This window comes from Zea mays, chromosome 3 (assembly GCF_902167145.1).
Source record: "Zea mays cultivar B73 chromosome 3, Zm-B73-REFERENCE-NAM-5.0, whole genome shotgun sequence".
NCBI lineage: Eukaryota > Viridiplantae > Streptophyta > Magnoliopsida > Poales > Poaceae > Zea > Zea mays.
Window position 1 is genome coordinate 204,158,589 of NC_050098.1, and position 27,839 is coordinate 204,186,427.

Consider the following 27,839-nt stretch of genomic DNA (forward strand, 5'->3'; position numbering starts at 1 on the left):
CGCGATAGGGCGGAGAGGGTCCGCCCGCCGGTGGAGAACCACGACGGCGCCCGAAGGGGAAGCCGCGACAGTTGCTGAGTGGAGAGGCGAGCCGACCCAAGGGGAGGCGCGACGGCGCTCGACGGAGAGCCACGACGGCGGCCAAAAAAGGAGGGCGCTAAAAAACCAGATCGAATTGGCTCCGATACCATGTTACGTACCAGGAGATTGAGAATGAATACATCTTTTCCTTGAGGACTCTCATATATATAGATAGGTATATGGGCCAATATGGGCCTTAACACAAAGTACAATGCCCAGTGGGCAAATATAAAACTAGACCATAATAAAAAACATCCTAGACCCTACTAATAGCAGCAGCTAGGCCAAGATTTGCTAGTTGTATAGCACCAGCCCTATCCCAGCAACTCAGCTCATCTAAAAACAAACTTTTAACATAGCTCAAGGAAGGGTTTACTCCATCAAAAACATCATAGCACCACGCCACCAAAATTATGAGGCTATTGAAGCCTTTCCTCTTGCTCTTATGCACCTTTTATGCACATTTCTCCACCACTCAGCAAAAGATATTTCATCAGCAGCAGGGGTGAGATCTTGTCTCAAAGGCAAAAGGATACCATGCCAAAACTGCCTGGCAAAACTGCAAGTGCATAGAAGGTGTTGGACTGTTTCTTGTCTTTGGTCACATAAAGTATAGACCAGTGGGTGCTGCAACCCTCTCCTTTTAAGTCTATTAGCAGTCCTGCACTTATTCTTTATTGCCAACCAGAGAAAGAACTTACATTTTGGGGGAGCCCAAGTCTTCCACAACCGTTTCCATGGCTCAAAGGAAATGGACCCCATGAAAAATGCCTTATAGCAAGACTTTGAAGAGAATTGTTCAAAATGTGTGCATCCATACATGCTTATCAGCATCTTGAGAAAGCAAAACCTCTCTCAAAGTATCCCATAACAACAAATATTGTTGTATCCCTCTTAAAGAAAGGGGGTTTCAATGTCACTGACCCACTGCCAGTTATCTAGAGCCTGCGCCACAGTTCTAGAAGAAAAGGCCCTGCGGCCAACCATCCGTACCACCTCAGGGGCAATGTCTTGGATAGTATGCCCATAAACCCTTCTATCCGACTAGAAGAGAGTATTAGCCCCATTTCCTATCACGATAAACACAGACAACTCAAAGAACTGTCTAACCTGCCGCTGCACTGGAAGAGACAACCCATGCCAAGTCCTGTCCGGGTCCGTCTTTTCCAGCCATAACCATTTTGCCTGTAAAGCGCAGCTTTTAAATTGTAAGTTAGGGACACCAAGACCACCGTAGCTTAGAGGCCTTGTAATTATTTCCCAGGATACAAGACAACTTCCACCATTCACCTCCTTTCTCCCTTTCCAAAGAAACCCCCGTCAAATTTTGTCAATTGATTTAATTACCTATCGAGGGATATTTATAGCAATAAGAAGATAGATTGGTATGGCTGAAAGAACAAACTTCACCAATGCTGTTCACCCAGCCAGATTGGGGAGTCGAGCCTTCAAATTAGGGAGGCGATCTGCAATCTTCTCAATCCACAGCATAAGATCACTCTTCCTCAATTTCTTATCAGAGATGGGCAGCCCCAAATACTTGCAAGGAAAAGAAGCGGGACTTCACTGCAACACATTGCATCCAGCCTGCACAACTTGACCATCACACCTTATTGGAATGGCACAGCTCTTGTGCAGATTTGTTACCAGACCAAAGGCTGAACCAAAGCAATTCAATATCATTTTAGCACAATTCAGATCTTCTTCAATTGGTTTTATAAAGAGGACCACATCATCCGCATAAAGGGAAACTCTACTACGGACATCAGCTCCTCCCAGGCTTTGCAACAGTCCTCTACTTTCAGCAGCACCAAACATGCTGCTAAGAACATCCATAACCAACACGAATACCATGGGAGATAGAGGATCTCCCTGACAAAGATCTCTCCGGTGAGAAATATGGTTACCAGGCGAACCATTCAAGAGCACTTGCGTAGAGGAAGTGAATAACAAGTTGGAGATTAGATTATGCCAAATAGGTCCAAAGTCCAAATGCGATTATATCTCAAGCAGAAACGCCCATGAGACTGAGTCAAAGGCCTTGGAAATATCCAATTTCAGCAACAAACCAGGGATCCTCCTATTGCGAAGAAACTTAATCGATTGTTGCACTAACATAAAGTTATCATGGATTGACCTTCCTCTTACAAACACACTCTGATTAGCTGCCACCAGGTCTTGTAGATGGGGCCCCAAACGATTAGCAAGAATCTTAGTGGTCAACTTAGCAAAACTATGAATCAAGCTAATAGGCCTAAAATCACAAGCTGATATAGCATCTTCCTTCTTCGGGAGAAGAATGAGATAAGCAGAGCTTAGCAACCCAAGCTTACTGGCATTTCCTTAGTAAAGGGAATTTAGGGCAGCCATTAGATCGACCTTAATGATGTTCCAACATGTCTTATAAAATCTCCCTGTAAAACCACCAGGCCCGGGAGCCTTATCAGATGGAAGGCTAGCAATGGTGTGTGATGTACGGAAATACGTACACACGGCGTCACAGGGCACGCGACGTGCGGCGCGCGGCTGAGCGCGCAGGGCGCCTGATCCAGCAGGCAGCGCCTGATCCAGCAGGCAGCTAGGCCTAGCGGCTAGATCTAGAAAGAATAAAAGTGATTGATGGCCTTCCTATTAGTCCGGGCTAGATTTAGAAGGAATAAGAGTGATTAGTGATTGATGGCTTTCCTTTATTAGTCCAGGCTAGATTTAGAAGGGAATAAGAGTGATTAGTGATTGATGACTTTCCTTTATTAGTCCGGGCTAGATTTAGAAGGGAATAAGAGTGATTAGTGGCCTTCCTTTAGTAGCCCTGGCCTATGGCCTTATATACCCCCTGTAAGCACTCATGAAGAGGACAAGAAAGATTTATCTCATTCTCCATCTATCTCTCTCTCTAGTCGGCAACAGGGGGCATAACCCGTTGACGAAGAACGCCGTTCCTGGGGGCATAACCCGGTCGGCAACACGGACGGCGGTTACGATCTTCGGAGCCGCGGTCCTCCTACCCTCGGGCCCGATGCCCTTGACAACCTGGTATCAGGAAGTCGGCGATCCCCCAACACCACCCCCAGCCCTTCAGCCACCGTAGCCGCACCACCACCACCAGCCCCCACCTCCCCGTCCACCGCTACGTCCAGGTTCATCACCATGGGTGACGACGCTCAACCCTCCATGGCCGACGTCATGAAGATGCTACAGACCCTGTCCTCCAACATGTCCAAGATGCAGTCCGACATGGATATCATGCAGGAGAAGGTCGCCTCCGCGGCCGACTACGGCGGCCACCAAGATGGGCAGCACCGCACGGATCACCCGCCGAAGTTCCAGAGGATGGAGTTCCCGCGCTATGACGACAAGTCCGACCCGCTGATCTTCATCAACAAGTGCGAGTCGTACTTTCGACATCAACGCACCATGCCGGAGGAAAAGGTATGGATGGAGTCTTACAACATGGACGACGTGGCCCAGCTGTGGTTCCTCCAACTCCAGGAGGATGAGGGCACGCCGCCCTGGGGTCGCTTCAAGGAACTCCTCAACCTCCGGTTCGGACCGGCGCTGAGATCGGCGCCGCTGTTCGAGCTGACGGAGTGTCGACGCACGGGATCGGTGGAAGAATATTCCAACCGCTTCCAGGCGCTTCTTTCGCGTGCTGGCCGGCTGCAGGAAAGCCAGCGCGTACAGCTGTACACAGGTGGGCTACTGCCGCCGCTGAGCCATCAGGTCCGCGTTCACGCGCCGGAGTCCCTGGCCGCAGCCATGAGCCTGGCCAGGATGCTGGAGCTGGACCGGCTCAGCCCCCTACTCGGCCGGGCGGGCTGACACCGTCGACACCTCCGCACCATTGTTCTCCCTTCGCGCTATGGCTGGTATGCCCATTTGTGACTCCATGCAGGTGCGCGTGCAAGTGGGCGCCGTGACGCTGACCGCCCTTCTGGACACTGGCTCCACGCATAACTTCATCGCCGAGGCCGCAGCGTCACGCACGGGGCTTGCTGTCCAGACCAGCCCATGCCTCACGGCCACCGTGGCGAATGGCGAGCGCATTGCCTGCCCGGGTGTTCTCCGTCAGGCCCCGATCACCATCGCAGGCAAGGACTTTTGCGTCGACCTCTACGTGATGCCACTGGCCGGCTACGACGTCGTCCTCGGCACCCAGTGGATGGTCACGCTAGGCAAGATGGTGTGCGACTTCACCACGCGCACCGTGGCCTTCACACGCCATGGCCGCCCCGTCTGCTGGGAGGACGTGGCCGCCCGGCGCACACCGCGCCTCGACAACATCACGGCGCCCGAAGCCTTGCTGGAGGAGCTGCTGTCCACGTTCGGTGGCCTCTTCGCCGAGCCCTCGGGACTGCCACCGCCGCGTGCGCGTGACCACAACATCGTTCTTAAGTCGGGCACGCTGCCGGTAGCGGTCCAGCCGTACCGTTACCCGGCGGCCCACAAAGATGAGTTGGACTGTTGGAGCGACAATGTGCAGCGATGATCGCACAAGGCATCGTGCGTCGCAGCGACTTCGCGTTCTCGTCCCCGGTCCTCCTCGTCAAGAAGCCGGACGGGTCGTGGCGTTTCTGCGTCGACTACCGGGCACTTAACGCGCTCACGATCAAGGACGCATTCCCTATCCCAGTCGTCGACGAGCTGCTGGACGAGCTCCACGGGGCATGCTTCTTCACCAAGCTCGACTTGCGCTCCGGGTACCACCAGGTCCGCATGCGGTCGAGTGACGTGCACAAGACGGCGTTCCGCACACATGACGGCCTCTACGAGTTCCTGGTCATGGCGTTCGGGCTGTGCAACGCTCCCGCCACGTTCCAGGCCATGATGAACGATGTCCTGCGCCCCTTCCTCCGCCGCTTCGTGCTGGTGTTTTTTGACGACATTTTGATTTACAGCCGCACATGGGCGGACCACCTTCGTCACCTGCGTGCTGTCTTCGGCGCGCTTCAGCAGCACCAACTCTTCGTCAAGCGCTCTAAGTGCGCTTTCGCGGCCTCCTCCGTCGCGTACCTGGGACATGTCGTCTCGGCGGCCGGAGTCGCCATGGACCCCGCCAAGGTGCAGGCGGTGCGAGACTGGCAGCAGCCGCGGTCGGCACGCGCGGTTCGCGGTTTCCTCGGTCTCGCCGGGTACTACCGGAAATTCGTGCACAACTATGGCACAATCGCCGCGCCGCTGACCGCCCTGCTCAAGAAGGACGGGTTCCTGTGGTCGGACGAGACGGCGGCTGCCTTCGCCGCTCTGAAGGAGGCGGTCACGTCGGCCCCGGTACTCGCCATGCCGGACTTCTCCAAGACGTTCGTCGTCGAATGCGACGCTTCGTCCCACGGCTTCGGGGCAGTGCTGGTCCAGGACAGCCACCCCGTGGCCTTCTTCAGTCGGCCCGTGGCGCCTCGTCACCGCGCTCTCGCCGTCTATGAGCGGGAGCTGATCGGCCTCGTCCAGGCAATCCGCCATTGGAGACCCTACCTCTGGGGGCGCCGTTTCGAAGTCAAGACCGATCACTACAGCCTCAAGTACTTGCTAGATCAGAGGCTGTCCACCATACCACAACACCACTGGGTGGGCAAACTTCTCGGCTTCGACTTCTCCGTCGAGTACAAGCCGGGACACACCAATGCCGTCGCGGACGCGCTCTCACGCCGCGACACACCGGAGGAGGGCTTGGTGCTGGCCTTGTCCGGACCACGCTTCGACTTCATAGATCGGCTCCATCAGGCACACACCGTCGACCCCACGCTCGCTGCCCTACAGCACAACATCAGCAGCGGCGCCAGGTCGCGGCCCTGGGTGCTAACCGACGGCCTCGTCCACTATGCGGGCCGACTGCACATTCCGCCCGCCTCCCCGCTGCTCCAGGAGATCTTGGTGGCTGTCCACGAGGAAGGCCATGAGGGCGTACAACGCACCCTGCACCGACTCCGGCGCGACTTCCATTTTTCTCACATGAAACGTGTGATGCAGGATCTGATTCGTGGCTGTGCAGTCTGCCAACGCAACAAGCCCGACCATCAGCACCCGGCCGACTTGCTGTTGCCCCTGCCGGTGCCGCAAGGGGTATGGACGGACATCGCCATGGATTTCGTCGAAGCGCTGCCTCGCGTCCGTGGCAAGACCGTCATCTTCACAGTGATAGACCGCTTCAGCAAGTATGCACATTTCGTTCCCCTGGCGCACCCGTACACGGCCGAGTCTGTGGCGCAGGCATTCTTCTCCGACATCGTCCGTCTCCACGACATTCCCCAGTCGATCGTCTCTGATCGGGACTCGGTGTTCACTTCCAACTTCTGGAGCGAGCTGATGCGCTTAAGCGGTACCAAGCTACAGATGACCACGACATTTCATCCCCAGTCAGACGGCCAGTCCGAATCGGCGAACAAGGTCATCATCATGTATCTCAGGTGCTTGACGGGAGATCGACCCCGCGACTGGCTGCGCTGGCTCCCATGGGCGGAATATATCTTCAACACCGCTTTTCAGTCATCCCTGCGCGACACGCCGTTCCGCGTCGTCTATGGCCGCGACCCTCCCTCACTACGCTCCTACGAGCAGGGGGCAACGCGGGTGCCTGCGGTGGCCAGGACTTTGGAGGAGCGCGCGGAGTTCCTGGCAGATATCCGTCACCGGCTGGAGCAGGCCCAGGCTGTCCAGAAACATCATTATGATCGTCTGCACCGTGACATCGACGTGCAGGTAGGCGAGTGGGTGCTGCTTCGTCTACGCCAGCGCCCGACTGCCTCCATGCCCGACTCGTCGGCTGGCAAGTTGAAGCCGCGGTTCTACGGCCCTTACCGCGTCGTCGAGCGCATCAACGACGTGGCTGTCTGCCTGGCCCTGCCTCCTCAAGCTCGCCTCCACGACGTCTTCCACGTGGGGCTTCTCAAGAAGTTCCAGGGCGCGCCTCCGCAAGAGCCTCCAGCTCTACCTCCGGTTCGCCACGGCGCAGTTATTCCAGAGCCAGAGCAAGCAGTCAAGATGCGGCTGCTCAGGGGAGTTCAGCAGGTCCTCATTCGCTGGCAGGAAGCCTCTCCGGCATCGGCCACCTGGGAGGATGTGGACACGTTCCGCGCTTCATACCCACTCTTTTAGCTCGAGGACGAGCTGCCTCTCGAGGAGGGGAGAGATGTAATGTACGGAAATACGTACACACGGCGTCACAGGGCACGCGACGTGCGGCTGAGCGCGCAGGGTGCCTGATCCAGCAGGCAGCCAGGCCTTTTTTTTTCTCGAACACGCAGGAGAACTGCGCATCATTATATTGAAAGAGAGAAAGGTCCGAAATGGACCAAAGTACAAAGCCATAACAGGCAAAAATAAATAGAAAATAAAACAGTGCAGCCTCATGCACTAGGAAAAGCCCTAGCCCCCCTAGCAAAAGCAGCCAGAAGCCCAAGACTCTCGAGCTGCTTCGCACCAGCCAAACACCAGCACTCCACCTCATCCAAGAAAAGCCTCTGAATGGTGCTTAATGACGGGTTGACACCATCAAATACCGCCTTATTGCGATGCAGCCATAAACACCAGGCCCCCAGGATAATGAGACTATGGAAACCTTTTCTGATATGTTTGGGGACCCTCCTATGCACCTTGCCCCACCAATCCACAAAAGAGCCCGCCTCCCTAGTAGGCGTAAGATGACCCATCCTCAAAGCTGAAAATATAACATGCCAAAATTGTCTAGCGAAACTGCAAGAGCACAAGAGGTGCAAGATAGTTTCCTGCTCTTGATCACATAGTGGACAGACCACCGGGTGAGGTAATCCTTTCCTCTGAAGTCTATCCGCAGTCCAACATTTATTCCTTATCGGCAGCCAGGCCTAGCGGCTAGATCTAGAAAGAATAAAAGTGATTGATGGCCTTCCTATTAGTCCGGGCTAGATTTAGAAGGAATAAGAGTGATTAGTGATTGATGGCTTTCCTTTATTAGTCCAGGCTAGATTTAGAAGGGAATAAGAGTGATTAGTGATTGATGACTTTCCTTTATTAGTCCGGGCTAGATTTAGAAGGGAATAAGAGTGATTAGTGGCCTTCCTTTAGTAGCCCTGGCCTATGGCCTTATATACCCCCTGTAAGCACTCATGAAGAGGACAAGAAAGATTTATCTCATTCTCCATCTATCTCTCTCTCTAGTCGGCAACAGGGGGCATAACCCGTTGACGAAGAACGCCGTTCCTGGGGGCATAACCCGGTCGGCAACACGGACGGCGGTTACGATCTTCGGAGCCGCGGTCCTCCTACCCTCGGGCCCGACGCCCTTGACAGGTGTCCCTTATCTCCTTTTCCGAAAAAGGTTGATCCAGAGAACTAAGATCTATTGCAGCCCTATGACAATTCATCAAATCAATAGTATATTGCCTCTGAAAATCTGCACCCAACAGATGGAAAAATATCCTTCTAAGATTTGCTGCATGTCATCATGATTGGTAGCCACCATTCCATCTTCCTCAAGTTTGGAAATGAAGTTCTTTTTCTTTCGATAACAGGCCTGCATATGGAAGAACTTAGTGTTGGCATCACCCTCTCTAAGGTACTGGATCCGTGATCTCAGCCGAGCAACAGTCCTCTCAAGAGAAGCAAGGCTAAGGCATCGTTGTTCAACATTTTCAGCAACCAAAGTTCCCCACTAGAAAGAATTCTAATGTCCTGCACCATTTCCAGCTTATGCAACACTTCCCTGGCAAGCCCCAATTGCACCCTCACATTGCCCACTTCTTTATGCCCCCAGGACTGTAACTCACAAGCCAGCCTTTTTAGCTTCAATGACACCCTTTCCAGAGGACAGGAGCTCTGAACTGGCAGGTTCCAAGATGCAGCCACCACCTCCAGAAACCCAGGGAATTTAGGCCAAAACTCTCGAAGTGGAAGCATCACTTCCCCATGCAGACCTCTCTGACTTTGAGGATTAAGGGACAATGATCTGAACATGTGGTAGCATTACTATGAAGAGAAGCATCCGGAAATAAATCCTCCCAACTGCTTGGGCAGAATACATGGTCCAACTTAACAAGAGTGGGATCATTCCTCTGATTGGACCAAGTATATCTCCTTCCCATCAAAGGAGCCTCCTTTAGATCCAAGGAATTAACAAGTCCACAGAAGCCACCCAGCATAACCCTGTTTATATTGGGATTGTTCTTGTCTTCCTCCCTATAAAAATCATATTAAAATCACCACCAATGATCCACGGACCCTCACATTCATCTCTGATCTCTCTTAATTCTTGAAGGAAAGATAGCTTAAGATTGTCCTGATGAGGACCATAAACCCCAGTGAACCACCGGCAATCACCATTCCCTTCGTGGAATTTAACTGAAACAGAAAACTGCTTGATAATTGAAGCCACTGAAGAAAAAGTCCCATCACGCCAAGATAACAACACTCCTCTGGTTCCAACAGCTGGGCTATATACAAAATTACTAAACCTGGACCCAAGAATGGAAAGAATATTTAAGTCTGAAATAGAACACAATTTGGTTTCCTGCAGGCAAACAATAGAAGGCCTAATATCAACCACCAGAGATTTAACTTATTGGTAACAATTTCATAACTTGAAAACCTCATGTCCAACATTGCTCAGAGTGGGAAAATTTTAAACATGTATAGATTATCTGAAATTACTACTATTTACTTAAGATCCAACCATGAGTCTACCCATTGCCCAAAGTGAAATCATCAAATTTGTCTAAAACATCAGAACTGTACTGGAGAGATGCTGTCCAAAAGAATGAAATAGCAAACAATACATTCAAAGGTACCTATACAATGTAGCCTTCTACTCGCCGCGTGCCTTGCTGGAGACGACGAAGATGATCCCTGAATCACTCAAACACTCACAAAACAACACGATCACTAGAAGGACACTTAGTTTTTTATGCTGCCAAACTACATCGTGATAGGTGCATTCTATCGATCTGTTTATATATACACAATTACAAAGGCTCAAAAGAAAACTAACCAATCAGCTAAGAAAGGAAAAACTAATCAATCAGCTAAAAAAGGAAACTAATCAATCAACTATTGTGGGAAACCCTAACCCTATCTTAGGGATGGGTAATGTATTAATAGAGTTCAGTTTACTGGGCCTGGACCATTACAAATAGGTGAGAGAGTAATTACACGAGGAGAACCCCAAACCCTAAACGGGATTCTAACAACTATCAATTAGCTAAGAAAGAAAATTAATCAATCAACTAAGAAGGAAATGTTAGGATGTGTCCTCTACACTAGTCGGTTAACAGTAACCGGAGTAGGGTTAATCCTAACCGTCTAAGTTCCCTTGATCATGTCATCCTCTAAGAAAATGACATGTCTGGATCTACTCATCATCGAGGTATTTTAGACACGGATTGGTATTCTAGGGACTTAGGAAACGATCCTAAGCACCAAAGATTCTAACAGGAAACAAATAAACCGAGCTGGATTATGCAACATACAACAAAGAAACAGGATTAGCAGAAGTTTGCGGTTCCATGTCATTTTTCTCTCGAACATGTAGGAGAACTGCACATCATTATATTAAGAAAAAAGGGTCTAAAATAGACCAAATACAAGGTGCCATAAAGCATCCAAAAGGGAAAGAAAGGAAAAACAGAACAGAGAACAAAAGAAAGACAGAAATGAAACAAAAATGAAAGAAGACACAAGAAACTCAGAAAAACTAAAGATCTAATGCATCACCGGAAAAAACCACACCCAGAGAATCAACTACGGCAGCCCCAACTAAGGCCATAGCCTTCTAAGGGCTTTAACACCAGCCATGCTTCCAGATCCACCATGACACAAGAATGACCAGAGAATTGAAGCCTTTTCTGTGGATTGTTAGCACATGGCGTTCAGCCATACTCCACTACTATTGAAACGCTGCTTCATCCATTCCTGGTGTCAAATGCTGCAGCTCCACCTTACTCAAGATTTACCACCATATGTTCCTGGTTTCATGTCATTGAAGTGCAAGAGCAGTTGTACTTCTGACTGCTGCATCTGCATGGGCTTCAGTCTTCAGCAAGCTAGCTAGCCAACTACCTATTTCTTCTGTGTCTTTGCAGTCATTTTCCTGACTTAGTGGCCATGGGAGTGGGACACCATTGAGCTTCATGTTTTTTAGCTCGCTGCATTCATAGTTACATACTCCCTAGTACCGAGTAATCTTCATGAATTTTTGGGTGTGCGTTATGGGCCTTAAGCCCATTATCTAGGTCAGTATAGCTAGGTTAGCCGCGGCTGCTGTTCACGTGCGGTTACTGTAGCGCGTGAACAGTGCCGGCGAGGTAGGGTTTGTTATGTTGCTTAGCTATTAAGTTAGGGTTACCTCTCTATATAAGGAGGGGCAGGGTGTTAGTTGAGATAAGCAAGAAGAATAGATCTGGTTTACTCCTAGGACCTCCTACGAGAGGGCTGAGTACCGGGACTATCTTGCGAGTGCATCACAGTTCACAACAAATTGGTACCAGAGCCACTACGCGCGCATCGCCACCATGGCCAGCTCGCACGACGATCTTGTGACCTACTCCGCCAAGATGGACCTCATCCTTGAGCAACTCGCCGCCATCAATGCCCGTTTGGATTCCCACGACGCTCGTCTGGCCAAGCTCGAGCAGGCGTGGGTCAGCCCCTCTGCTTCTACCGCGGGCTGCCTGGACGCGAGCGAGGGCGGCCTGGGCGCGGGCGGAGGCGGCCGGGTCGAGGACGATGGGGTCGATGGGCTGCAACCCGACACAACCAGGGAGGAGGTGGAGGCGGCATTCTATGTTGAGGTGGCTGTGCCACTGCTGCAGCCCGCCTCCGTGCTAGTGGAGGTCCAGGCGTGGCCCGACTATGCGCGGATCTGCTCGCCCAATCTACAACAATCGGCCACCATGGTGGCCCAACTTGTAGAGGTGCTGCTGCGGGATAACCCTTCACGCCACAGCTACCAATCCTACGCGTCGTGGCCATCAATCTTCTGCACCACAGACAGCCATCCGCTGCGTCGTTGCAGTTGTGGTCGACGTTAGCCACCTTGGCCACCGCCGCGGCATGGTCACCTGAGCTACAACACCGGAGGGTGCCACCGACCTTCGCCAGGCGCAGGGAGCCCTTTGCGCCACCGTAGCCGCGTCCGTCATCGGTCGATTTGGCCGCCGACGCGTCCTCCTTCGGTAGATCCGACCACTGACGTGGTTCAAATTTTTTTCTAGGTGAATAAAATACTAAGTCGAGATGTAAAAGACTTAGTATTGAGTCATTAAGTGCTAATTTAGTATGGGTCAATTCTTCTTGACTACAGCTCGCAGACGAGCTGTTTTTAAGGAGGGATGGAATGTTATGGGCCTTAAGCCCATTATCTAGGTCAGTATAGTTAGGTTAGCCGCGACCACTGTTCACGTGTGGTTTGTTATGTTGCTTAGCTATTAAGTTAGGGTTACATGAGGGGCAGGGTGTTAGTTGAGATAAGCAAGAAGAATAGATCTGGTTTACTCCTAGAACCTCCTACGAGAGGGCTGAGTACCGGGACTATCTTGCGAGTGCATCACAGTTCACAACAGTGTGCCAGCCAGAGCACACATTGTGACCAACCTGGATCCACATCCATCCCTGCAGTCTGTCCTGTTCAGGGACTATTTGTTTTATTATTTTTATAAGGATTTTGTTTTATTTTTGTATGCTTTATTTGTAAACTTCTGGTATGGTTGTTCTTAAAAAGCAGCTGTGCCTGTGAGCATGAACTCATTCGAGAAAAAAAAGACTGAGCATGAACTAATTCAACAATTGGTGTCTTGGTCCACCATTGCTATTTAAACTTTTCGTACATATTTTACTCATTTAAATTTCAGAGGTTCAGATTCAAAATATATACATAAATACAATAAGAAAATAATCTCAATAGAAGTGATGTAACTGACCAACATCGATGCTCCAAAATTATATATTTTTTTATACACATTCTGCTTCATATATTGCATGCAGATCTCAGCTTTAATGTTGGTAACTACTAACTACTCCCTCCATTCACAAATAACTGACACTTTGGTCATGGATATGATCTAAAAACACAACTTTGCCCACTATTTTGTTGTTGTAGTATATTTACAACACATACTGAAGTTATACGGCTATGAAACTACTTTTCAATGCATATCTACTCCTATCATTTTCAAATTCCAAACTCAACTCATAAAAAGTAAGTTGCAATCAAAGTTTGGAGCAATTAACTTCATAAAACCCTAAGACATCACATAATTGTGACCAGAGGAAGTAATTTGTAACATATACTTTCCTAATATAATCGATGATACTCTAATGCTGATCTTAATTGTTCTGATGTCATCCAGAGAGCTGCTGATCAAAGCTCATCAAGAGTGCTGGAATTGGAGCACAAGGTGGCTGTGCTTGAGGTACATTCTTTTCACCTTGTGTTTTGCACATTAGGTTATGAGCTGGTTTGTTTATCCTGTTGACTGTGAATGTTCTGGTTATGTTAGGTTGAATATGCTTCATTGCAACAAGAACTGCAGGAGATGGAAGCTCGTAACCGCCGCACACAGAAAAAACCTTCAGAAGAAGCCAATCAAGTTCTTCAGGTGAAAATTAAAACATCATTTTGTCTTCAAGAGCTCAACTTTGAGTTGTACTTAATGTCTTTAATGTGGAATGTGCTTGTTGCACAAGGTGTCTTACTGATCAGGGTTGTCCTACTGACAAATGTTATTTGCGGTGTGTATATCTCTTACTGCTGCGGAAACAGATGCAGGCTTGGCAGGAAGAAGTTGAGCGTGCACGCCAAAGCCAACGAGAGGCAGAAGCAAAGATATCATCGTTGGAGGTGACATTAATTTCATAACTCAACTAAAGATTCACCATTTCCTCAGATTTTTGTCGTGCTGCTGGATGTGCATGGTTTGGTTTTCAAGTTGTAGCTAGGACTATCAAGGTTTATTTTCATGATCAGCTTTGTTAAGGGTATTGTTTTGTATTTACACATAGCACATTATTGCACCCTTATTTTTATGATGCAGGCTGAGTTACAGAAAATGAGAGTTGAAATGGCTGGAATGAGAAGAGATGCAGAGCATTATTCTAGACAGGTGAAATATTTGTTGTCAAGTTGCTGATGTTACTTTCCTTGACCGTTTTTTCTCTCAAATACATAAGAGAACTGCACATCACCATATTAAGAAGAAAATGGTGGTCCAAAATAGACTAGTACAAATGAGACCGCCTCATGGAGGCCAAAACCGAATATATACAAAAGAATCCATTCTAAAAAAATTTGACACCTAGACCGGCAACAAACTGTGAACTAAGGAAAAATTCTCCTAAGCCCCGTAGCTCCCGCCATGCACCATAGCTGTCGAATACACATGTGTTTCGTTTTCCAGAGCCACCAAGCCACAAGAGCAATCAGCCAACCAGTGACTTAAAATTATCCCTTGCTGCCTTGGGTACTCTCAATTCAGCCTTTTCCCACCAATCTTGGAACATGGTCGCTGTCTGTTGTGGAGTGAGCTGCTGCAGCCCAATCATAGAGAGCACCGTGAACCAAACTTGTCTAGTAAACACGCAGGAGACCAGGAGATGCTGAGCGGTCTCTTCCTCTTGATCACATAGAGGACACAGGACAATGCTCAGGGTGGTCTAGACCGCGGCGGGCCAGCCGCTCTGCAGTCCTACAACGATTTAGAGAAGCCAGCCATAGAAAAAATTTGCACCTAGGAGGCACCCAGTTTTTCCAAATACGTCTAGCCGGTTCAAACCCCTCCGCACATGGGCAAATCTGTAGGTCCAATCCTGCCTAGGGGCGGTCCGGTTGAGTCTTCCTCAACCAAAGCCATCTCATGTTTAGTGCCCACCCTAACATCTCAAGATTATGAATTCCTAGCCCTCCTAGATCGCGGGGCCTGCAAACACGTTGTCATCCCACCAGACAATGGCCACCTTTGATGTCCTTTCTTTCTTTCCATAAAAAACCCCGCCTAATCTTGTCAATTGCCTTGATCACCCACTTGGGAGCACTAGGGCGCAATGAGGTTGTTAGTATTTGTGTATTCCTTGTAATGGGCTCTTGTGTAACGGGCTTAGGCCTATCGACTCTATCCTAAATACAACATTCAACCCCATTTAGGGTTAGGGTTTCTATTCTAACATGGTATCAGCTAGGTTTAGATTTCTTCCCCACCCCAGCCGCCACTGTAGCCGCCGGCGTTGCTCCCTCCTCCGTCGGCACGCCGTCTGTCGCCCGCCCATGGCAGGCCGCACCAGACCTCTCCCCCGCCGGCGCTGCTCCCCTCGGCCACACCGGGTTTCTCCCCCGCCGCCGCTTCTCCCCCACCCTGTCTGTGTGCCGCCAACATGGCCGGTCGCGAACTCCCCCATCCGCGCGCATGGGGGCCACCGGGGTTTGTCTTTACCGCCGCCGATGCCCCGGCCTGCGCCGCCAGCGGCCAGCGAGCCCTTCCCTCCGAGTGCTGCTATCGCAGGTCACCTCCCCCTCTCCCACGTCCTCTCTGGCGACCCCACCAGCGCTGACTCCTTCACCGGTGCTCTCGTCGTCATTCCTGGCGCGCTCACCTCCCTTCCCACCAACAGCAGCGCACCCTCGGCACCTCCCGTGTCCCTCGCTGCCCTCTACGCGGCTACGTTGCGGGCCGCCACACCCAAGACCCACGCCACCACCGCCCGTCGTGCCGAACTCCTGGCTTCGCACTTCCCGTACCCGAGTGCGGATCATGGCACTCCTGCCCTGCCTGGGGTCGGGGGGGGGGGGGGGGGGGTTCGACATCCCGCCTCCTGTCTACATCCACTCGTCGGCACTCACCACTACTCAACGTCCTCGTACTACCGACGTCACCGTCGCCATCGCCGCTGCCCGTCAGCGTGCGCAGGCTGCCGCCCACGCCTGGGAGCAGGAAAGTGCGACCGTTGATGCCCTTGAGCGCCAGCTTCTCGGGCCCCCTCATCTGCTCGCTGGTGTCCATGGCGATGCCTCCTAATCCGTGCATGATGTCTATGACGATGCTCCCGACACGTCGATCATCGCTAGTCTCCATGCTCAGGCGGCGGGACTTCCCAGTATTCGGGCGCTAGTCTCTGTCGTCCTCGCCCCCGACTCGGCCCAGTACACTCGCTGGTGCAATCAGGTCCTGCTGACCCTCCACCGCTACGCCCTCGACGACCACGTCCTCACCGACGCGGTGGTGTCGACGCACGCCTGGTCCCGGATGGACAGCGTTGTCCTGACCTGGATCCTCGGCACCCTCACGGTCGAGACGCAGGACAACATACGCGAGCAGGGAGAACCGCTCGATAGGCCTAGGTTGTTATCGAGGCCATGTTCCTCGGCAACTGCCAGGTCCGGATTCTCCACCTGGACACCGCTTTTTGTCAGCTTGTCCAGGGGGATCTCTTCGTCACTGAGTATTGTCGGCGGATGAAGACCGTGGCGGACTCACTCTGTGACCTCGGCTCCCCGGTCACGGATGAGACACTCGTTCTCAACCTACTGCGCGGGCTCAGTCCTCGCTACGCGCACCTGCGGGCCATTCTCACGCGGATCACCCCGTTCCCGTCCTTCGCTCGGGTTCGTGATGATCTTTTACTCGAGGAACTCACGACTGCGGCCGCCACCACCACCCACGCCGTGACAGCTCTCTACAGCGCCAACCCCGGAGGGTAGGTCCCGCGGGTCCCTACTCCTGCCTCCGGGAGGGTGCCCCTCGCCAGAGCGCCCCTCCACCGCCCCCGCCCGACTACCAACTCCGACGGTGGTGGTCGTCGTCGCCATGGAAGTCGTGGTCACGGCGGCAGCCCCGGTGGTCCTCCTGCGGCTCGGGGCCCTGGCTCCTCGCCATCCTTCTACAACCCGTGGGCTGGCTCCATCTCCATGTGGCCTGCACTGCCTGCGGGCCCTCCTGGGCCACGCTCGGCCTCCCCTCAGCCTATCTTCTACGCTGCTCCACCCTTGTTAGCGCTTCCGGCTACCCTGACACCACCTTGCCTCCAGCCGGGTCTCCTGCCCCTACTGCCCACCTCCCCTGCACACTCGTGGGGCCCTTGGGGTGGCGGATGGGACACAGTCTCTTGCTAGGTCCTTTAGCACAATGACTCTCGCTCCGCCCACTTCGGTCTCAGATTGGGTGGCTAACTCCGGTGCTTTCTACCACACCACCCCTTACGTCGGTACTTCCACTCTCACTCCTCATCCCTCTCTCTTGTCTTCCATCGTCATTGGCGATGGGTCGGTCATCCCCGTCACCTCAGTAGGTGATGCGGTCCTTCCTTTCCCCTTCCGCCTCAGAAATGTTCTTGTTGCCCCCAACATCATTCATAGTCTTCTTTATGTTCGTCAATTTACCACTGACAACTCTTGTTCTATGGAGTTTGACCCCTTTGGCTTGTCTGTGAAGGATCTTGCTATGAGGACCCTTCTCGCCCGCTATGACAGCCCCGTGCCACTTTATACCCTTCGCCTGCCTGCCGCCTCTTCCTCGACCTCCACCCCACATGCGCTGACCGCTGCTACCTCGTCCATCACTTGGCACCGCCGCCTTGGCCATCTCGGGCGTGATGTGATGTCAAAGTTGTCTATCAGTTTTGTCATCTCTTGTAGTCGGGGTTCTTTTGACCACTTGTGTCATGCCTGTCAGTTAGGTAGATATGTGAGACTTTCTTTTTCTTCCCCCTCTTCTAGAGCAGTAGGCAATTTTGATCTTATCCACTGTGATGTCTGGACATCTCCTGTACTCAGCGTTTCTGGAGTCTTGTCGGGGCTTTGCAATACCTTGTCTTCACTCGCCCCGACATTGCCTGCGCCGTCCAGTAGGTGTGCCTTCATATGCACGCCCGCGGGAGCCGCATCTCACCGTTGTGAAGCGAATTCTTCGGTACCTCTGAGGCACCACCGACTTCGGCCTTCTTCGCCGATCTGCGACCATCGACCTCGTCGTCTACACTGACGCCGATTGGGGTGGTTGTCCTGATACCCGTCGGCCCACTTCCGGTTTCGTCGTTTTCCTTGGCGACAACCTTGTCTCCTGGTCTTCGAAGCGGCAACCCGTCGTCTCCCGCTCCAGCGCCGAGGCCGAGTACCGCGTTGTGGCCAACGGCGTTGCCAAGGTGGCATGGCTTCGTTAGCTGCTCCAGGAGCTACACTGTCGGCTGACACGGAGCACCCTTGTCTATTGTGACAACGTCAGCGCCATGTACCTCTCCACCAACCCCGTCCAGCATCAGCCCACCAGTCCCGGGAGACGGCGAGGGTGAGGACAGCGCGAACGGTGGCGAACTTGACGACAGGGCTGAAGGTCTCGTCATAGTCTACTCCGAGGCGCTAGTGAAGCCCGAAGGACCTAACGGGCCTTGTAGCGGCCGAGGGTGCCATCTGAAGTCAGCTTGTGGAGAAAGAGCTACTTGCCGGTGACCACATTGGTGCCAGGAGGACGCGACACCAGGTCCCAGGTGTGGTTGGCTAGCAGGGCCGCATACTCTTCCATGGACCGACGCTAGTGTGGGTCAGCGAGGGCGGTGCGAACAGAGGAGGGGACCGGGGAGGCGTTTGGTGGAGTAGTGGTCGTATCAGCGGTCAGTATCAGCCTGTCAACGGGCCGAAAGACACCTGTGGCGCGTCGAGTCACCATCGGGTGGATGTGCCCGGGTTCCCGGTGAATGGTGACCGGGTGGTACACCGGCGGCTCAGAGCGAGTCACCGGGACGGCGGGGGCCATAGGTGTGGCCGACTCATGGCGATGGTAGACGACGACGGGGTTGGCCAATCGGACCGCGCTCGTCGAGGGGCCCGGGTCCGTGGGCGCCGAGGGAGGAGCGCTCCCACGGCGGCGGTAGACGAGGGCGGGGTCAGCAAAGCGAGTCCCGCTCGTCGATGGGGCCGCGCGAGGCACAGGCAAGGTCAATGGGACCGCGCATGTGCAGGGGGTGTCGACGGGGCCGCGTGCGCGGGAATGGGCGCGAGCGGAGGCGAGGAGGCCGCGCGTGGTGTGGGCAGCGGTGTAAGACGGGGCGCCTGATGTGGAGGGGAAACCAGATCGGACTCAAGGAGGGAGTCAAGATCGGTGGGTGGGGAGGAGCCAGCAAGGGGAAACATAGCTTCGTCGTAAACGACGTGACGAGAAATGAGAAGCGATACCCCTTGTGGTCAGAGGAGTAACTGAGGAAGAGGCAACGAGTGGAGCGAGGTGAAAGCTTATGTGGAGCGGTGGCAGAAGTGTTGGGATAGCAGGCACAGCCGAACACGCGAAGGTGGTCGTAGGAGGGGGCTGTGCCGTACAGGGCAAAGTGGGGAGTGGGGTGGCTCACCGCCTTCGAGGGGAGGCGGTTGAGGAGATGTGTGGCGGTGTGCAGGGCCTCTGCCTAGTAGCTGGCAGGGAGGGACGTCTGGAAGAGAAGGCAGCGGATCATGTTGGTGGTGGTGCGAATGATTTGTTCGGCCCGGGCATTCTGAGGAGAGGTGTAAGGGCACGAGAGACGCAACTGGACGCCATGGGTGAGAAAGAAGGATCGAGAGGCGTTGTTGTCGAACTCGCTGCCATTGTCACACTGGAGGGCACGGACCGGGAGACGGAACCGGGTGGAGACCCAGGTAAAGAAGTGGGTGAGGGTGGTGAACGTGTCGGACTTCAGCCGGAGGGGGAAAGTCCAAAGAAAATGTGAGTAGTCGTCCAGAATGACCAGGTAGTATTTATAGCCAGAGAGGCTGAGGACAAGAGAAGTCCAGAGATCACAATGGACAAGATCAAAGGCCTGAACAGCCCTGGACGTGAAAGTGGAAAATGGAAGACGGGAGTGACGGCCTAGCTGACAAGCATGACAGAGGCGCTCAGATGAGCCCCGGGTATAGGATATGTCTGAGCGGCTGGAAAGCTGGGACATCACGTCAGGTCCAGGGTGCCTGAGGCGACGGTGCCAAATGGTGGAGGAGGTGGTGGTAGTAGCAAGAGCATGTGATGTGGTGGTAGTAGTAAGAGCAGGAGATGAGGCTACTCTGGTGGGGGAAGTGGAGGTCAAGTGAAGAGAATAGAGGGGGCCAGAGCTGTCAGAGGGAGCGATCACAACATGTGTGAGAAGATGGCGTATGGTGAGTCCCCAGGGGTCAAACTCCATAGAACAGTGGTTGTCACTAGTGAAGCGACGAACCGAGAGAAGGGGATGAGCCAGACCGGGAGCAATAAGGACGTCGTTAAGGCAGAATGGTCATGGAAGAACCGATGCACCTACTGAGGTGACCGAGAGGGTAGAACTGTTTCCTACGACGATGGAGGAAGTATGTGAGGGGTGTGGTGGATGGGAGTGGAATAACGAACTATTTGTGGGAGTAGTGTGGAAGGAGGCTTCAGAGTCGACCACCCAATTGGTGGGAGAGGGAGATGGTGGGGAAACCGCAGGGTGCGCGGAAAGAGCCAGAGGAGCTCTGACGTGGTTACTAGGAGGGGTGGGAGACAACAAGGGCTCGATTGCCAGGGAGGCGATCACTGTACGGGGGAAGACAAGGGGTCCGGGCACGTGACGACCGGCCTGGGGGTGGCTTTCGACACAACCACGAAGGACAGGGCTCATGACGCGATCGAAGGCCATGAAGGTGCCTCAGACAAGCTGGTCATCGTGGAGGACACGCACATCGAGCTCGTCGAAAGGGGATGAAGCCATGAGGGAGCCGAGAAGTGGATGGCGAGTGGAGCAACAGAGGGAGGCGCGACGTCCAGCGACGAGGGGACACGCGCGCGGGAGAGGAGGGGCAGACTCAGTGGCGTTGAGGTGCTCCATGAAGGCGTCGAGGACTGCGTGTATGCAGTCGTGTTGTGGGGAGCAGTCCCACCGCGACCAGAAGCTGCCAATAGCAGACGAAGCACAGGCACCCGACGGTGGGCAGGTGGCCGCGCCGTGATGGTATCCCAGCCAGCGGAACGAGTGCAAGACGAGGTGGGCCAGCACCCGCTGGTCCTCGGGGAACAACCTGGTGATGAGGACGAGGATGGCGGCCGGGAGCAGGCGCGATCGACTGGTGGGCGTGGGCGCAGTCAGCGGGTCGCGGTCCGGTGGCGTGGTGCGAGCGCGGGATGGCGGCGCAGGATTCAGGGTGGGTGCGCCGGCCACGAGCAGGGGGTTGGGAGGGATGGCCGGGGGCCACCAGTGCAGGAGGAGAGGGGCCGGCGGTGCGGCGCGGACGGGCTGTCAGCGCGGTGCGGGATCCGGGGTGGGCGCGCCGTCCACGAGCAGGGGGTGGTGGGAGGGATGGCCGGCGGCCAGGAACAGTTGGGGGATGGACGGTGAGAGAGAAACTAGCTTTGGCTGTGGTACCAAGCTGGAGAATGGGAAACCCTAACCGGGTTGGGTGAGCATATATATATATATATATAAGCCGAGTAGTTGGGCCAAGCCCATTACACTTAGGGTATACAGGTAATTACACAGGGACTAACCCCGAAACCCTAACAGTACTCTAACACCCATGAGGGCCACTTCATTAAGCATTTGATCGTTGAGGAAGCAATGGAAACGACCAATCATAGCTCTATCCACATTAGTGTTATTTTTGTCTTCTGCTTTGTAGATCAAGTTGAATCCCCCCCCAACTGCCCATGGGTCAGAACAATCGTGACGAATGTTTTATGTTTCGGAGCTCCTGCAGGAATTAGATCTTCAAAACATCAGACTGTGGGCCATACACTCCGGTGAACCACCACGGGTTTCCATCAACTTGGTCAAACTGGACTGAAACCGAAAACTCATCAATTCTAGTGTCAATAGCTTTACAAGTACATCCCTTCCAAGCTAGAAGAATACCACCCCGAGTGCAACTAGCCAGTAGAACCAAAAACTCATCAAAGTCTGCTCCCAGTGTGGACATGATCATCCTTTTAGGTAGCGCTTCCTTTAGTCTCCTGAAGACATACAAAATCAGGCAGAGTGTCTCCCACCATACTTCTAACCGAATCCCGACGAGACTTCTTGTTAAGTCCCATATTAAAATTTTAGACATATCCATTTTAAATATATAGGCAGAAGAAACGACCTAAGGGCACAGATCATATTACATCTCCAGGGGGAATTACTCCCATGTGAATATTCACATCTCGAGGTGCTTCTCCATCTTCAGGAGTTGTCCAGCCGAAAAGTACTGCCATGGCCGCAATGTGAACTTGTGACATGAGCCTATTGAACAGACGGATGTAGGCATCAATGGCTTCCTGACCAAGAGTTTCCTGGTTACCAGCCAAACCAATCCGCGAATGAGATTGGCCTGTAACCAAGTCATATAGATTTAGGTTATTAAAATTCCTAAGGAACACTTATTTTTTGTGAATGTTTCTTGTTTTTTTTATCAGGAGCATGTTGAGCTTGAGAAGAGATACCGGGAGCTAACTGACTTGCTGGTATGCAATCAACCTGTCCGTTTCTTTTGTGTCCTTCACACTCTAACATTGAGAGCTAATTTGATTCTGTATGGATCCTTCTTCCAGTACCACAAGCAAACACAATTAGAATCCATGGCCAGCGAAAAGGCCGGATTGGAGTTCCAACTGGAGAAATCATTGAAACAATTTCGTGAAGTGCAGGTTGTTAATTTCTCCTCCTGTTGCTGTTTGTCCTAATAAGTTTACTGCAGGTGTTCTTATGTTGCTTCCCTTCTGTTACCATTGTCCTCCATTTGATAGGTCGAAGCAGAAAGGAGTAAAGCTACTCGCAGATCAGCATCATCGTGGGAAGAAGATACTGATATCAAGGCATTAGAGTATGTTAACTGTGCTGCACCTGAAAATTGTGTTTTTCACCATTCTTGGATTTCATGATAATTGATGTTATCCGGTCTTAAATGTACCCATTTATTTGCCATACATTCTTAGACAAATAAGTATGCATATTGTAGGCCTCTTCCTCTACATCATCGGCACATGGCAACAGCAAATCATCAGGTAGATATGACCAGTGCTAGTATGAAGATTTACACCCTTTTAAATTGTAGGAAATCAATTGTCAAGATTAACATCCTTTTCTATATACATCTTTGTTCCAGTTACAAAAGGCTGCGAAGCTTTTAGATACAGGCGCTGTTCGTGCAACAAGATTTTTGTGGCGACACCCCGTTGCACGAGTCAGCGTGCTATTCTATCTGGCATGAACCACATAACTTCAATTTCCTGTGTTTACCCTCCCCCCCCCCCCCCCCCCCCTCTTTTTCTACCAAATCAACACTTCTTTCTGACTTAAAATCTGTTTCCGCCACACCAGGTGTTCGTGCATTTGTTCTTGATGCACTTGTTACACCGCCTTCAGGTACTCAACCATGCTATCACATATGCTCATGCTACGCGGGGCTAGATTTGTGTGCATATGAACCTTCAACAGAATTTTGTTGCTCAATTTGTTTGAATGTTACAGGACTTCGCATCCAGAGAAGGAACATCAGCCATGGGGGATCTGGCCCACGCAAACCTGCCATAGCCCATAGTCTCTGTGCCCTTCTTGTATCTTGTTCATTCAGGCATTCCCCACTGATTCTTGCTCCACACGCCTTGAGGTATCGCTGGTTGAATGCCCTATTAACCCTCCCACTTCTTTTTCCCCTATTGTTTTCTCCATCTTCCCCATCTTTTGTAAAGTAGCAGTATTCGTTGTTTGGCCATGGGCTATATAATCCATTCTTTTACACTCATGTCTCGTTGATGAGCCAGACTGAGCATGTACCAGCTTGTATGCATATTTGCACACCTTGACATAATATACCACACACAACCCAATCGATGCAGCTCCTGTACTCGTCTCAAGTGAACTGTCGGTCATTTGAAATCTGGAGGGATCTTTCTTTCGTTGGTACTCCTTTAGTCCAAAAAGAGAGAACGCAGTTACGTGTCATTTACGTATAACTAAGTTTCTAACGAATACTAGTATTTATATCTATAACTCAAAAAATATTCAATAATGTATATTGTAATTAATCTGATGATGTTTATTTGATATCATAAATATTGGTATTTTAATCTGTAATTAGTTAACTTAAGATACTAGAATATGAAATTGTGCTAGAATTTCATTCTTTTTATAGGACGGATGGGTTATAGTTTATCCCTCTTTTGACCGCAGAAAATTCACATAAGATCTCACGGTACCTGATCTGCCTTCGGAACTGTGGCTTCTGGGTAAGTACAAAGTACTGTAGCAACCCATAGTTTTGCAGGGGGGTCGTTTGGCTTTGGTGCACACAAACACAATGCTCCAAGCGCTTGAGGCAAATCACGAACGCCTCTCGGTTTGGAACAGGGCGGCTGCGCCTATTGAATCATCCGCTTGGGTGTATTGTAGGCATGAGCGGGAGCCTGCCAACCATCGGCAGAATAGAAGCAGGCCGCCTGCACTTTTCATCCCGCCCAACGCCCAAATGCGAAGCCCGGGAGCCCATTCCCATCTGTCCGCGCCATCGTCGCGGTGACAGGGCGGCGAACCGCGCGAAAGCAGGGTCCAGTGCCCAGAGGAAATTTAAATCTGGAAACGATACGTTGCGCCGCGCGGTTCCCCGGCGTTGCGTCACAGCAGACCTAGCTCGGGGAAACAGCCGGTATAGAAGAAGAAATGGGAAGGGATAAGTTTGCTGGAATCGGCTGTGTGTACAGCAGAGTTTTACCATAGGTACTAATTTCTCAACGTTTCCTGCTTTATTATTTTTGGACCAAATTTTCGGTTCTACCGCTGCTTATTTGAGCTTCGCATGCTTATCTTGGCAATAGGGTGCATATCTCTTTTCTAAGAACTGCGATGTCGAGAGTAGGAATGTCAATAGAGAATTCTTCGTCGGAGATAGCTCTCCATTTTTATTTTCTTAACAGGGCGTTTGGATCCATTTATTTTGGAGGAATTGAAATTTACTTAACAAAGTAATCTATTTAGCTTAAAATTTAACATCCCGCCACTTTCCAAAGTTTAGATAGAAGTCTATCTCAAATTCATATGGTGGAGGATAATAAATGATTTTATGTATCAGTAGAATTTGTTTGTACTCTACAACTAATAGGACACTCTTTCACTCACTTCTACATAATAAAAATATAGCATATAAATATTTCTGATATCTTATTAATAATAGTATACAAATATATTTTTGCATAAAACCAAATTAGCTTAATTGATATGTGCCTAAATTACTATTATTAGAATAGAATTCAATTTCAAGGATCTAAACGCGGCGTAAGAATAAAAATTATTCATTCATTCCCGTCTCCGTGAACGCTCGTGAGAGAGCTTTTTCTTGCATCACAGTCCATGTACAGAGAATTCTTCCCGTGGAGAACCTATCTTCTCCATTACAAAATACATATATTTGCAGACAAATGTAAATTAATTATATCAAATAAATACAAATTGAACAATTCATATTTAAAATGATAAGAGGCGTCTACTTTAGAGTTTAGTTTGCTAATTATATTCTATTATGTGTTAAGGTTTTGATACAATTTTAACATGTCAACAGACTATTTTAAAGCAAGAGAAATTCGCGGGACATATACATGATGAATGGGGATGGAGGATGGTTCGGTATCCCCGTGAATCCGATGATGATTAAATATTCCTCATTTCAAATTCTATGGAGATTAAATTGGCCATATTTTTGTTTCCTAATAAAGGAATTAATTTCCCACGCATCTCTAGTCGGGAGCTATGTCTACATGATTTTAGCTACATTAGGAAATTAGAATGTTGCTATGCACGTTATACCATATCGTGATATCGATCTCACCTATTTTTTGTTTTGTGCATTACGAGTGTATGTAGAGTGATAATCTATTATCTTTTGTATTACTCTTTTACACCCCTATTTGGATGTAGATATTAGAGCACAAAATTAGGAATTGGAATCAACTTTCTTAAAATTCTGTTGTTTAGTTGCACGCGGAATTGAGATTTGGAATCAGAGGCCTAATTCATTAGAATTGGACTATAACTAGAAACTTCATCTTCCAATACAAAGTCTCACCCCTCGGTATTGCGTGGAATTAGATCGCACAATTTCAAACTCTAATTCAGTGACATCCAAATAATAGAATTGGAATTACATCTTATTTCAATACCATGCATGATTTGGTATTCAACTCAATTCAATTCCATTCTCTCCAATATCAACATCCAAGCAGAGCATTAGATAACTTGAATGCAAACAACTTTGTGTGTTAAATAGCTTTTGTCTCTTTGTCATCCATGAATTGATACCAACTTGATGCATGTGTTCACATGTTACACTATAGTTGGACCTACTATTCAATGTATCGTGATCACAAATCCTACTTGAGGATTGAAAAGGAAATAGGCTTAACCATTTCCTATAATCGATTTTGGTGTTTGACGTCCATCACAAACTATATGGACTAACTAGTTTGCCTACTTGCTATTTTTCTCAGGTGCATAAAGTTCAACATAAACATACAAAAAAAGACTAGAGGGAATTATACAAAGTTTGGAGCATACAAGAATAGGTGCAGCAAGTGGCACACCGGACACTGTCCGGTGCCCAGGCGGAAGCACCTCGCGATCTAGCCGCTCTCGGGTTTTCTCAGAGCTCATCCGCTATAAGCCACCAGACTGTCCGGTGCGCCAACGGAGCAACGGTCAACTTCGCCAACGGTCGACTGCTGTACAGTATGACCGTTAGAAGTCAGAGCCAGTCTGCAAAGTTAGAATGCACCAGACTGTCCGGTGTGCCACCGGACTGTCCGGTGCCGCAAGAAGACAGAAGACTTCAATGGTCAACAGCTCCAAACCCCAACGGTCGGTTGGCGTGGCACTCACCGGACAGTGAACAGTAGAGTGTCCAGTGCACCACCGGACTGTCTAGTGTGCCCATCGACAGCAAAGTCGGCCAACGGCTAGGAAGTGGTTGGAGGCTATAAATACCCCCAACCACCTCCATTCAAGATATCCAAGCTTTCCAACCTTCACATTCAATACTAGAGCAAAGACATACACTCCAAGACACAGTCAAAGGATCAAATCCTCTCCTACCTATATTCGAATTCGAGAAACAGTGTTTTTCCTATCTGTATTCAATACCTGATCCATGTACCCAATCTTGTTCAACCCTAATGGATAACCTTAGCAAACTTCTAACTGCAATCACTACATCAATTGGCGGAGGTTAGTGTTCCACCTTTATCGTGTCATGTGAGACCGTTTCTAACAACTTCTATAAAGCCTCATCTACTTTAATTTTTAGATGAGATTCCCTTCCTTTAGAGCATCCCCAAGAGTCTTTCCAAATTTCACTCTCTAAATTATCATTTAGATAGTCATTTGCATACAATCCACTTTCTATATCTTTTCAACCTCCAAAAGATTTTCTATATCTTGTTTGTCTCTAGAGAGCCAATTATGTTTTCTATAAACCCATAATAGAAGATGACTATATTTGGATATACATTTAAATAAGACGTTGGAGAGTATTTTTACAAAAATATCTATTCATAATTAGGAAGAATATAGAGTCTCTTGGAGTTGCTATGGCCCATCTAGCAACGTCATCTAAACGATACTCACAATATAAAGGACCCTGTTGGATCCTCTTTATATAAAGTTTCTATCTTCTTTCTAATACTTTAAACAACATATTTAGGAAAATTAAAATATGTATAATACGTTTGAGAGTATAACAAATACATACACACAAAAATTAAAAGTAAAATATGTCTATAATATTGATATTTATGTATAGAGGACAAAATATAGAAATGTTGCTAGAGAAGGAGATATAGAGGATGGAATCTTCTAGAGAAGACGGTAAAAGACAA

The 27,839-nt window shown here is 50.3% G+C and overlaps 1 protein-coding gene across 1 annotated transcript in view; it reads left to right on the top strand.

Moving 5' to 3' along the window:
* The window catches only part of LOC100382765 (uncharacterized), a 30,928-nt gene extending 7,211 nt beyond the window's left edge, over positions 1-23,717 (top strand). The window contains exons 11-21 of the mRNA NM_001361680.1: positions 13,392-13,454; positions 13,542-13,640; positions 13,805-13,882; positions 14,076-14,144; positions 22,395-22,442; positions 22,530-22,625; positions 22,725-22,801; positions 22,937-22,982; positions 23,084-23,182; positions 23,299-23,343; positions 23,449-23,717. Coding sequence (NP_001348609.1) covers positions 13,392-13,454; positions 13,542-13,640; positions 13,805-13,882; positions 14,076-14,144; positions 22,395-22,442; positions 22,530-22,625; positions 22,725-22,801; positions 22,937-22,982; positions 23,084-23,182; positions 23,299-23,343; positions 23,449-23,511 — 783 coding nt within the window. The 3' untranslated portion in view covers positions 23,512-23,717. The remainder of the gene's footprint in view (positions 1-13,391; positions 13,455-13,541; positions 13,641-13,804; positions 13,883-14,075; positions 14,145-22,394; positions 22,443-22,529; positions 22,626-22,724; positions 22,802-22,936; positions 22,983-23,083; positions 23,183-23,298; positions 23,344-23,448) is intronic.
* Positions 23,718-27,839: the final 4,122 nt, after the last annotated feature.